Raw genomic sequence first — 13,512 nt, 5'->3', positions numbered from 1 at the left:
TCAAACTTCATTGGAGTTAACGACAAAGTCTGAATACGAACGAAAACTTAATAGTTTTTGAATTTGTTCCTTATAGGCTATATAATACTATATATTCTGCTTTAAAAACCATTTCTAGTTTTATTAGTTGTCCGTTACTGATTCCAATATGATGTTAGAAAAGGTTACTTCAATTTTTGTCATTTTGAGACTGATTCCCAAACACAATTTTTTGTTGTAACCACACAAAAACGTTTAGGAAATTACTGGAATGATAGAAATAAGGAAAATGACTAAAAACAGATAAAAAATTGGACAGCATCAAATACTTTTACAGATTGTATTGTTGTTCACTGCTATAGAAGTAAAATTCAGCGCCATCTAGTGACACGCGATGTTCGCCATTTATATAATATTTGAATCTATAGCTGCAAAATTAGAAAATTATTCTGTTTCATCGTAAACTTGGTAAATAAAACTAAGAATCATACTTAAAAATTTTAATTTTCGTGTACTCTAAAAAAACATAATAAATAATAAGGTTCCGAAATAGTTTATTCTGTTCCGTTTAAAATCAAGGATATCATCAGAAATAATTTATTGAAAATGATATGAAGCCGAAGTCGCAGTTTCAAATGGTCTCTATATCCACGTCGTTATCCAACGCATTGATATATTTTTTGGGTTCGACCATTATCGAAATAAAACCGTCTACATCATCCATTTGCTTACAAACAAACTTGGCGGCTATAGTATGTCTCCCTATACGCGGAGGAGTGAACTTAAACTCCCCTTTAGCGCGACCTCCTGGTGGAACGCTCTCTTTAGCAAATACTTTGAGTTTATCCTCAATTCCAGGACCTTCGACGGTAAATACACCTTTTTTAATTGCTATTGGAAGAGGATTCTCCACTGAAATGTCAACGTAAGTTTCAGTATCTTCTATAGGTGGCGTCTTTAGTTTAATTTTAATATCGGGTTTTCTAATTCTAAAATCATCTTGCGCTACGTACTCAAAGTTTGTGTCTTCGACTCTAGCCAAACATACCGCATTGAAAGCGCACTGATCAATCACTCGTTTAGCATAATCTTCATAAGTAACCTCCAGTTTTATTTCGTGGGTTTCCTTCGGTTTAACAGTTATTATATATTTTTCTTGTTTCACATTATCTCCAACCTTCCCCGTATAATTGACAACTTCCACTCTTATTTTTACGGAGATCCTGTATTCTTCCGTTTTACTTCTATTTTTCATATTCAATACCACATTGAAAGGCTGACCTATTTTCACGTCATCTATAAGTTTGAAATCGAAATATACGTCGTTGAAATCTTCGTTCAGGTAGTACCTAGAGAATAAATTCTCCGATTGACGCAGAGCTCTTAACATTATTGAACGTTCTTCATTGGTAGTTTCTTGAAATTTGTAGTTATAAGTTATATCTTCCCTATCGAAACTTCCTGGGGCTTTCGTGCAGATCAATTTGCCGATACCATAAGTATCTTTATCTAACAGTTTCAAAGGTTGGGTGGGTCCCGAATATTTCCAGAAAATCTACAACAAACTTTTTAAATTACTTTAGAGGATATTGAAAAATTTTGAGTTATCAGAGAAGATATTGCATCAAAAAACCAGCCACAAGACGAGATGGGGTTTGAAGAAACTAGAGGAATTTTTTCGTTTCATGTGAAATTACCTTATCGGCGTTAACTTCGGAATAAAGAAAATTTGTATCGTAAGGTCTCGATATCTCTCCTTGTTTAACAGCGGCTACGGAGGCAGGACCGCATCTATATTTATCGGCACTCAACTCTTGCGGTGTAGCATCTATGGCTTGCCATCCTCCATACTGGCTTCCGAGATCGGGGCGATCCATAAACACTTCGTTCCATACGTGGAAATTCCAAACGGAATCAGAAACCATTTCCTCCATGATAGAACCGTCTTCGTTTAGAAAATAATCCACGGTAAGGGAGTTCTGAGTGTCGTGTGCTGAAGAGTAGTTCGTTACCGTTCTAGCTGGTATTCCTATCGCTCTGCAAGCTGCAATTATTGATCAATAAACTAAGCTCTTTAAATATATATATATTTCAAACTATAAATTGATATACCTGTTGCTAGAACACCGGCAAATACCCAACACTGCCCGTATTTGACTGGTTTTTTCTTCTTATAATATTCTTGTAGTATTTCGCGGCTTCCCAACCATTTCGTAGGAGGTGTACCGCCACTGTGATCGGTCGACCAATTCCCCATCACCGCTCCATTATCGTCTGGAGAATTCACAGCTGCAGCTAACGCCCTATAATATTAATAATGGTAATAGCATGTTTAGAAGCTTGCCAAGTTTCTCCTTTCACTAATTTTCTAGATATAACTTCATGTATTTTGAACCCACAGCATATTTGAGTTATGAAAGGTAATTTTTCTGATATTTCCGATGTCGTCTATCAAAATATCAGTTTCATAACTCACATAAAGAAAACTTTTTTTGTTGTTGAATAAATTTAAATAAAAATGGAAGTCGATCTGCAGGATGGGTACCGCTATTACTTAATACTGATCGAAAACTCGCTTGGATTTTAAATTCACCTGATCTGGCTACATCAGATTATTATCTTAAGCTTGAAAAAGTGACTATATTTCATAGTGAATACCAATAAAGGATATAAAGTTTTATAATAAAACAGGTAACTCAAGTAGTAGTAGTAGACTGAAGGTAAACAGTTTACTTTGAGTCTCTGAAGACGATAATTTGGTTATCGAAACGCGCGTCAGACAGTGTAATTGTGAGGGTTGATGTAATAAACAATGTAAACGTTCAGTATGAATATCATCAACAGTTCCATAAATTCCAGAAAGAACAAAGTTAGCTTCATCATTGCTATTATTAATAACTTCAAACAAAAAGACGATTCAACAACATGTTTTCTGATGGCTGCAATTAGTTGTAATCAATATTTTATTGTACAAAAATCGAAATATTGAATCTATATTTGATATGAAAGAAATTTATATAATTTTAGTTCATTAATTACCTGGTGATCATCACGGGATCTGATCTAAGTTTAACTTTGATTTTTGCTACTACATTTATTAAATATAAAGAGCATTCCAAAATATCTTTATCGAATTGATTATATTTCCATATCACAGGTCGAAGTCTATTATAAGTTCCTCTCCAAATTAAACCGGTATCATTAAGTACAGTCTCTTCTCTCCATTCGCTCGATTTTAAATAAACTTGATCGTATACACACCAAGGATTGAAAAGAAGATAAATTCCTGGAAATTATTGTAACTAAAACGAAGCACACGAATTTCGAATGTTTGCTTACCCGTCTCCCAACTGTAACTAAACGCTCCCGAATCATTAATAAGTTTAGTATCGACTTCCATACACCATTTTCCAACTATAGCATCTGGAGGGGTTGTAATTTGGATCGAAATAATACAATCTTCGGCTTTATCTAATATCACATTCCACGACAAGTTTTTATCGGTTTTTGTTAGAAGAGGAACTGCTACCAAAGAACCGTTACCGTGAGACAATCTTTCTTCGCCTAGAAGAGTTGAAATTGTAAATTAACGATGGGGTTATTGATTGCAAACAGTGTAGGATTAGCTCTGAATATTTATTATTTCTAAACGGGTGTGCAAATTTGTAAAACTTTTACTTTTCGCCGAATATAAATTTCAATTGCAACTATGTATTTCTATTTTCTCCTCAACATTCACGTTCATAAAAGTGTTTTACATCTTTCTTTCTTTTCTATTTTTTAATAAAAATCCGCGAAAAGTCGAAACAGATGTCTGATATCTTCACTTACCATCGACGAAAAATATAAAAGAAACACCGTCTTTAGTTACGTCGTAAGGTCGATTCAAAGTAATATCTAATTGGAAACTTTGACCTCTTCTCACCACCAATTGAGGATAATAATCACGTTCCATTAAATCGTATCGAGTCGTATGATGAAATGGTCCGTTGATTTTTATACAAGCATCTATATTTCGTATGATCAGGATATCGGGATCGTCTATCACATCGTTTTCTGAATCTCCTGCAAAAAAAATTGAGGAAATTGAAATCGAACCTGTAATAATTTCGAATATCTATACGGGGTGTCCCACGACTAGTTAAAACTATCTGTATATATGGCAAAATACTTGTAGTGAAATCATAAAAATTTCTACGATTTTCTTAACTAAAATATTTTCAAAGTCGACTGTAACTTTGTTATTTTAAATACAACACCCTGTATATAAATACATTTTCGAAATCTACGTAAAATTTTAGTAAACTTTTGTCTCATATTTTTTTCCGAAAAATGCATACTTTTTGAGTTATTTATTTTTTTTACAAAAAATTTGGCCGATGCAAACCCTTCAAAATTATTTTTTTACAAGGATACCCTTAAAAATAAGAAAATGGTTTCTATTCGTTTGCTTTAAGCAAGCTCAGATGTATTTGAATCAATGTTGAAAATTTTTTTATTTTATACAGGGTGTGTATAAAAACTGTTCAAAGTTTAACCGTATAAATATGAAATTTCTTAATTTTTTTAAATAGAATCACCCGGTTTTTTCCATTTAAATGCATTCGGGGGTTAAAAAATAAGGCAAATTCATACATACTTTTCCAAACCTAAACCTTACCGTTATCCAGATATCCAGATATCAAATGTTTTCTGTAAATTCCTTTTCTGAAAGGATATTCCATTTAAAGTAACAAAGTTACAGTCGACTTTCGCTTCTACCGGAAGTCGGCCAACTTTGAAAATATTTTACTTAATAAGATCGTATCCAAAAACTCAAACTCATGATTTTCCTACAAATATTTCGCCATTTATACAGATAGTTTTAACTCGTCGTGGGACACCCTGTATAAAGGAGTTGCTGGAGTATTATAATTCATACATTACATACAGGGTTTTTCAGAAAAACTGCGATGAAATTCGGGGCGTTCAAATAGTTTTTTTATTCTAGTAATTCATTTCTTAGTAATTCAAAACTTGGATTGGGAAAAAAATAAAATCAACGATCTTACACTATCAGTTTCTTTCTTTTGAGGTGCAGTTTATACAACACCAAATCATTCATACTGAACACACTGTTTATTACACCAGAGACAGAAGGTAAACTCTGAGTTTGGTGTAGTGGTTTTGCCGGCTATTGTTGAATAAATATCCGATTTATTTCTTCTAGCAGGGTAATTGAGGTAATTTCACTACTCAAACTATAAAAGTAACGAAATTTTTGTAACTTGAAGATACATTCGAAGAGGTCCAAACAACAAGACCCCCAGAAACGTAATCCATAACGAAGATGCTTTTCGAACAACGAGTAGTAAGGTGTTAAAGTAGTTGTTCAGACACAGATTTAATAGAAAAACAAGCATTGGAAAATTTTTTTCACCAAAGCGTCTACATGTAAAAATGTGGACCAAAAAACTTGATCGAATTTGGAGATCGTATTGTTGAGTTTTAGAGTTTTCTCAGTGTTTAATCAGGACTTTGCCCATGGTAGAATGAACCTCTCCAGAAGATCCAAGTTTGTAACATTATTAATGAATATCAAAAAAAGTATTGGACATAAAACTGAACCTTGAGGTACACCATTACTGGTAAATTACTCGAAACCATTACCATTAGATCGTAACAGCTGTTTTGTTACATTCCAAGTAAGAAATTAACCATTTTAGGAAGGAATATCTTAGAAGCCTTACTACTCTAGATTGTTAATCGGAATTTAGTGATGAACAGAATCGAAGGCATTAACGAAATCACAAAAAACCGTTATTTAGGGCATTTATTAGGTAGGAAATCAGATTGTCGAACTTTCAATATTTCATTTTGTTTTTGAAAATAGACGGTTAGGAATTTTTTTGTTTTGCGTGTATGCGTATGTTAGATGATAAATGAGACAACGACTTTCGGCTTTTGTAATTGGTCCCCTTGTTATTTATCATTAAAATGAAGTATGAGTCTCATACCTCTATTAGTATTGTTTATATGGTTTCTTAGTTTCCCCTATTCTTTCAAGAAACCCTGTATATCATTTCTTAGATCCTTTTGATACGTTTATGTCTCTAAATCTTCTTGATTTTAAGTATTTTCTGTTTCAAAATTAGTTTTTTTTTTAATAATTTTACAAAGATAGATAAAATATTTTGTTAAAGATTTAAAGAAAAGTCAAAACGTCAATTATTATATATCTTTAAATAATTTAATAAAAAAATTTAATTTTGAAATAAAAGAGACTTAAAATCAAGAAGATTTAAAAACATAAACATATATCTAATTATAATGCGTTTGTGGTTTATTCAAGAAGCTGTTTATATTCACTTTTTTTGTAGTTTAGTATCAAATCGTAATATTTACCAAGAAATATTGTGTCAAATTAAAAAATCATGAGTTACAATTCGTCTCTTTCAATATTTAACAACTGAGCGTCACATAAGTTAAAAATAACTAATTTTGTTTAGTTAACGTCCAGTACCGAGATTTAGTAAGAGGTTCACCTTGACTTAGTAAGGATACCTCAATGAACAATTTGGCGTTGGAGGAAGTGTAATAAACCAGGGCGGTATTAAAAAAAATATTACAGAAACAGCTATAAAATACAATAATAAGTTCTGGATTAAAACAATTTTGTCTTGAATAAAATTCCTTATTCCTTATTCATTATTGAGAAACGTGTTCACAACAACGAGTGGTATTTGTTTGTGTCGAATAATGTCAATTTTATTTTTCATTATATGGAATTTTTATAAGAATCTCTCACTCAATACGAAAACGGTTCAGAAATACAAAAATGAACAGGATTTTTTTTCCAAATAACATCCTGTTTGGATTTAAAAAATCCAGGACGCGTCACATTGAAGTCACATTATTAAATTTGACTTTCGCTAGTCTATTTTGCATCTAGAGATCATTTTACACAATTTTGAACAAATTAAATTGGGAAATGAGAATAGATTATGCGACAGCGCGAAAAATCAGAAAAAATAAGAAAAGATGTACAAAACAATGTACTCAATGTATTAAGAGCGAACTTAGAAAGAAATATGAACTTAATACTTAGAGGATGTACGATTTGGAAGAGACTAGATTAGCCGAAATACGAAAATAATGAAAAGAAACATGTTAAATAACAACAAGAGAAAGATTGTAAGCTCCGATCCTGTTTTGGCTTTTTATTGTTTTTCATTTTCATAAAATTATAATGTGGGACGTATTACATCTATGAAATCTATATATGTATTTCAAGTGCCTACACTAGAGTTACTTATTAACTTATCAATGTCTATATTCCAATGAAAGCAATAATATTATTATAAATAAATGCAATATTAAACTTCAGAAAAATTTCAAATGTTTTTTTATAAGAATCATTTTTTATGTTTTTGAAAACGGTTCTGTTCTATGACGTTTTTTTTTCGCAAATATTTAACGTAAATCATTGTACAAATCAAACAATCTTCAATAAAAAAAAAGTACACGGTGTCTCATCGAAATAACTGCGGAAGTAGTAACTTTCTAATAAAGTATATCGAACTTCATAAAAGTTTGTATTTTCTGTAATCATTTGATCTTGATTTTAAGTTATTATCAATTAAAATTTCGTATAAAAAGCATATAATATCGAAGTTTCGACTATTTTGAGTAGTTATCAAAATATAAATTTTCATTTTGCTTTTAAACGAAATTTTACTTGATAGTAACTTAAAATCAAGATAATTTATCAAAAAAATCAAACGAAAGAAGTCCAAGAAATGAAAAATTGGAAAAATTTTTTATTGGGTGTATTCTAAGATTCTAAAAACTGCTCCCAAAAATCTCTATTATTTTTTAGATGCTGAAAATATGTTAATATACAGAATAGCGAAACCGTGTAATTGAATTTTACAGAAATAAACTGACCTTCTACTATTAGAAAATTTATGATATATTAAAAACAAACATTGTGAATGTTGATTTTAAAAAATTTCAATACAATACTAGAATTAACTCAATAGGAGATTACAAATTATTCGGTGAATCATGTTTTATAACATCCAAAATCTATTAAACACTCCATAATCGAATAGATCTCGCACTGTTTTTGTTTCTCGATAATATTCAATTAAAGTAATTTTCTCGTCGCTCCTGTATGTACTCATTCCATTCCGCGAATTATGTAGGTGCATGTGAGTCATGTGTTACATATTATGTCAAAAGTTATCAATTTAAATAATAATGAACGCATTGATACACGTCTATTTATAATTTTTTGATTGGCTTCTGGTAGTAAAAATATTTGAACCATAAGTAATCTATGAATCGATTAAATCAAAAATTTGATATCGAACAATTATCATCTGTTGTTTTTTTCTACGTCCGTTACAATATTCAAGTTTTTTTTTCATTCATTTGCGCTCAAAAAGAATGTAATTTCTGAATCTGTCAAAACTGCACACCAGAAGTTGTTGTTGAATGGTAACTGCAGCAACTATGAATCTTCTCCCTGGGAAATCCAGGGAACAGTATTTAAAAGAATGTAAATCTTTTATGAAGTTACGTACTAAAAAAGGCTTCACAGAAAGAGCGTTACTAGATTATTTTCAAACTAAATCCAAAATGTGGAAGACTTATTCAAAACTGAAATTTGAAAAATAAATCAGTTGGTTATAGATTCAAAAAATCTAAAACATTCGCCCGTGAAGAAACTAACAAGTTTATTGTTGCAAACTCCAGACATCTTTCAGGTTTCTTTAATATTTGGAATGGCAGGAGCTCTGCGGATCGTGGAATTATATAAAATGAACTGTAACTATATTTTTGTTTATTTCAGTTTAACGTACCTCGACAGCGCTGGTCATTGGGACACAAAAACAATCATAAGTTATATAAAGGACTGTTACAAAATCTATTACAATGCTTTAAGAAACTCCACGATTTTCCTTATTTCCGTCGGGCAGTTAAGTGTCTCCTTGAGGTTGGTTTTCATATCAAACTGTTGATACGCGGTAGAATATTCTCTGCAGTCGGTGAGGATATGCTTAACAGCTACAGGAATTTGACAAGGACGACTCTCTGACGACATCGAATAGCCGTGTGGTTGATGCGAAGTCTTCTTATTGTCACAGCTTCTCTCCTATTCAAAAATTTTAGGGAAATGTGAGAAGTAGATGGGTGGATGTTGTGCAATGCTGTAGTACTCTTGCTCCATGTATCTCGCCTAGATTTTTTAATGAGGTGTTTAAAGTTAATCTTCAAATCATTGGCCAGCTGAAATGGGATTTCAGAATGGGATTTCCAGCAATTCCAGTGTTCCATGGAAGCCAGATGAGAGAGACTGTTATACCAAGAGCAATCAGAGTTTGGTAGATGTCATGAATGTTTTGGACTATTGGATGGTCGGTGAATATGGTTGTGATTGACTGTATGGATGAACGAGAGTCAGTACATATGGCGATATGTTTATTTCAATTCATCAATAATAATTATAAAGTCATTTAATGAATATTTTTTGAGATAATAACTGTTTTTTTTATTAAATAGCAGAGTAGAGTTCACGTGTTAAATATACAACTTTGAATAGTCAAAATATACATAAAAAATGTTTACTGATATTTTCCGAAAAATTCCCGGAGAATTATTGGAAATTGAGAATAATATTTGTAAATTATCATTTTTGAATCGCTCTCTATTTCAGTTCTACACAAAATTATTTCAACTAGTTTCAATGCCAATGGATTAATAATTTTCAATTTCAAGATATAAAACTCAATATTTAGATTATTATAGAATATAATAAAATCCTATATAAATCAAATATTATCATAATTTCTCCAGTATTTACTTTTAAAATATTTTGAAAATGCTATTTTTGTTGCTGTTTCAATTCAAACATATGTCTATTGTATCGCCTTGAACTTTTTATTGCATTCTATTGATATAATATCTATAAATAAAAATTTGAAAAAAAAAATAACTTAAACTTGTCTGGTAATTTTGACAATTGCATTTCTTATATATTCAGTCGTTTAAAGTAATTAAAACTAAGAAAAATGTGACTAATCAAAATTATTTTTAGTCAAATATTTACAGATTGTTGCAATTCGAACTTATGTAACATTATGTGAACAAAGCGAGTAATTGTGTAAAAATTTCTAGACGTGTTTTTAGTTCTAACTGGATAAACAAATCCACAGTTTCAAAAATATCAAAGTTTCCAAAATTCATAAATTTCAAATGTAATGTAACATCAAATCTATCGACATTGACAATGAGTTTTAAAATATTATTGAAGTTGGTATCAATTGATTTCTCAATTTTTGTAATTGGAATTCAGAATATAAATTAAATGTTTTGGTTCTCAAGTCTTTTCGTTCAAAAACTAAATTGTATTTTTATTATCAGTTGAACCTATCTACAGAAATATCTATCATTTGTATTGTTATACAAAAAAAGTTCATTATTTTCGTATTGTTTAATGACTCTGTACTAATTATAAAATTTTAATTATGTTGGAATCGTTGGGTTCTTATTGAAAAACGTCTATCAATTAACTTTGATATTAAAAAAAAAGATATATAGTTGTATTTTTCACAATTTATTCGAAGTAACTAGCTTGAATTAATATCCTTCAAAGTACCGAGTATTTCTAGAAACTTCTTTCAGAAAGGCTCTTACCTACTCTAACGTAGTAATCTTAATGACATAAATGATATCGAAGATTCTCCATTTTATTGCGGTTGCTAAATGAAATTTTCATCATCCAAAATCTCGCACATCAAAACCGATTTGAAACATGGCAATTAGTCAAGATGAAGAAGTTCCCTGTTGGCTAATGTTTCAGGTCTCTTTCTTCTCTTGTTTCTCTTCACATAAACTCTAATTGTAAGTCGTTCCAAGCCATTGCCAGCTTCCATCTCTAGTGACAAGCAAGCTAGCAAAAAAATCCGGGTCTAGATGCAGACGATCTTTTAATTTAATCCCGATCATTCCATGCTCTTAATTGACTAATTTCCATTGTTAAATAACTTTCAAACAGTCTTCGAAGTTACTAAATTATCGACATTTTGCGAGCTTTGGATTGTATTGATAACAGTGGTACCCTATACTAGAAATTGGGGGTATAATGAAAGTGGTTTCATTAATTAGACCTTCTGTATGTCTTCCGTTGAATGTGTGATCTTTCAAAATAACTTTATTCCTTCTTTTAGGAAATTTATTTTTTTACTAATTTTGCATAAACCTCCCCACAAATATATTCTGTACAAAACTGTCTTTTAACTGATAATTTGGCACCGCACGTCCAAATCTAATGTCTTCTTTGAAATCGAAGGGAATATCTTGCAAACAAACCATTCCAGAAATCAATCTATCCATTTCCAATGATTTAGTATTGGAGCTACACCATTTTGGATTCTTTATCAAAGTATCTTTGAGATTAATTTTTTTTTTTTGGCTTCTTCGAGAGGCTTTGAAGTCGAAATACAAAGTTTGTATTCGCAGATATTTTACTAAAGAAGTTAAAAATGACGCTTGTTTTTGGTTTAATTATTAGAACTCTAATAAAATGTAATACATTAAATAAAAACACACAACACGCATCCGAATCTCAAGATTAAAAAAAAACAAAAAATTGAATTACCTCCGATTTAAAAGTATCGGAACCGAAATCGATTTCATATCGATCTGAAGTTTCGATTTTTCGAATCTTTGAGACCTGTTTTTTACTATTATTCTTTTATCCAGAATAAAATATGATAATGCCTGTAAAAATTTCACCATTTCATGGTTTTTTGTATCATAGTCCGGTCAATTTATACATTCGAAATTACATAAATTACCACCAAGATGAAAATCAGTAAAATTGTTTAAAATATACATAATTAAAAATAAAATTTTTCGCAATTTTCAGCAAAACAGTAAGTTTAATCATAAAAATATCTCAGACAAAAATTGTAGATCATAAAATTATCTATAATAAACGTATCAATACTTTTTTTTCTACGAGCCACCGTTTCTGAGATATAATGATTCAAAAAGTGCATGTAAATTGCAAGCAAATTTAGCACTGCACCTCTTTTTGCAGCTGCAAAACAAAATGGGCTCAGCAGTTTTTCGTGCGTAGGAGGAAATAAAATTTGAAGGGGTTCTAATGTAACTTCCAGCCCCAATCTGTAGGGTTTAGATGAGGACCCAGCCACCCTCGAACTTGGTAGTATACCCGAAAAAGATGTTGATGAGCAACAGCTACGGTTGGAGGAACTCAAACCAATTGAACTTGTTTATTTACTTTTAGTATTTTTAACGAAATTTATCGATACTTATCTAGCCAGGTAAAATGGTAAAATGGAATGACCGATAGAAAAAGAAAATTAACATATATTGCAACTCTAGAGATGTATATACATGTCGTACTTGTATATTGCGACGATTACAACTTTTACAACTTTTTGTATCATCATATCTCAGAAACGGTGGCTCGTAGAAAAAAAAGTATCGATACGTTTATTATAGATAATTTTATGATCTACAATTTTTCTCTGAAGTATTTTTATGATAAAACTTACCGTTTTACTGAAAAACGCAAAAAACTCCTTATACTGGTTTGAATTTAAGTAGATTCACTCTTATTTTTTTGGTCTAATTTGACCGGACTATCAGTAGTTTAAAATAATTAATTGTACAGGTTACAAATAGGGTTGAGAAAACCGTAGCAATGACAATGAAAAAATGTTTTTGATATTTACTAGATTTTAATGAATGTCGTATTTTTTATTTGCTGACGACATTTCTAATGAATAAAATATTTGAAAACAATTTGTTGTTGAATACTGCATGATCGCCATCTATCTTTAGAAAGCGGAATATTGAATTTTTTGTATTTATAAAAATTATTTCATTTATTTTAATTATGAAAAACTTACCGGCTTCTTTAGGCTTTGGCATATGCTGTAACTGTAAATCCGCGTTAGGTTTCCATTTTGCTCTAAAAAATGAAAAGCCTCCGGGGCAACATCTTTCAGAAAAATTCATTCTTCCCATAATATTAAAACTGATAAAATAATTTGAATATATACAAATTTCAAAAATAAATTTAAAAACTTATTCAACACTTTCAAATCATAATTTTTATTAACAAATTTTATAAACAGAAAAATATCTAGTCGATATATTATATTGAAATGAAGCGCGTGTTACCGAGTTCGCGATTCTTATAAAACTGAGAGCATTTTATATGTTACTTTAACATCTCCCACGCCTTCGACATCGTTTTCATTGTTAAAATTGTTCTCCCGTCTAAAGATTTTCTTCATTAATGAATCCAATTCCAATACGATATTTTTTAATGATATATTTCAAAAAAAAATTAAAATGTTCATTATTTTTAACACGATTTCATTAGTTTGTACGTCGTAAACAAACTATTACTTTTACATTTTCCTCCTCCCATCAAAATGTTACGGATAAGTTCGCAAAATGGTTCCCTAGGCCGGCCCTGACCAGCTACCATGATATATTAAAAATTCGGCG

At 30.7% G+C, this 13,512-nt stretch overlaps 1 protein-coding gene across 1 annotated transcript; it reads right to left on the bottom strand.

Moving 5' to 3' along the window:
- Positions 1-464: 464 nt before the first annotated feature.
- Positions 465-13,203, bottom strand: LOC130904102 (annulin). The gene is made up of 7 exons (XM_057816661.1): positions 12,906-13,203; positions 3,811-4,044; positions 3,319-3,543; positions 3,019-3,265; positions 2,092-2,282; positions 1,677-2,023; positions 465-1,534 (listed from the first exon to the last, which is right to left on the bottom strand). The coding sequence occupies exons 1-7, from the start codon at positions 13,021-13,023 to the stop codon at positions 611-613; spliced, it is 2,286 nt and encodes a 761-aa protein (XP_057672644.1). The 5' UTR covers positions 13,024-13,203; the 3' UTR covers positions 465-610.
- Positions 13,204-13,512: the final 309 nt, after the last annotated feature.

Source organism: Diorhabda carinulata, chromosome 2 (assembly GCF_026250575.1).
Source record: "Diorhabda carinulata isolate Delta chromosome 2, icDioCari1.1, whole genome shotgun sequence".
In the NCBI taxonomy this organism is placed as follows: Eukaryota; Metazoa; Arthropoda; class Insecta; order Coleoptera; family Chrysomelidae; genus Diorhabda; species Diorhabda carinulata.
This window is presented reverse-complemented; position numbering and strand designations above follow the sequence as displayed.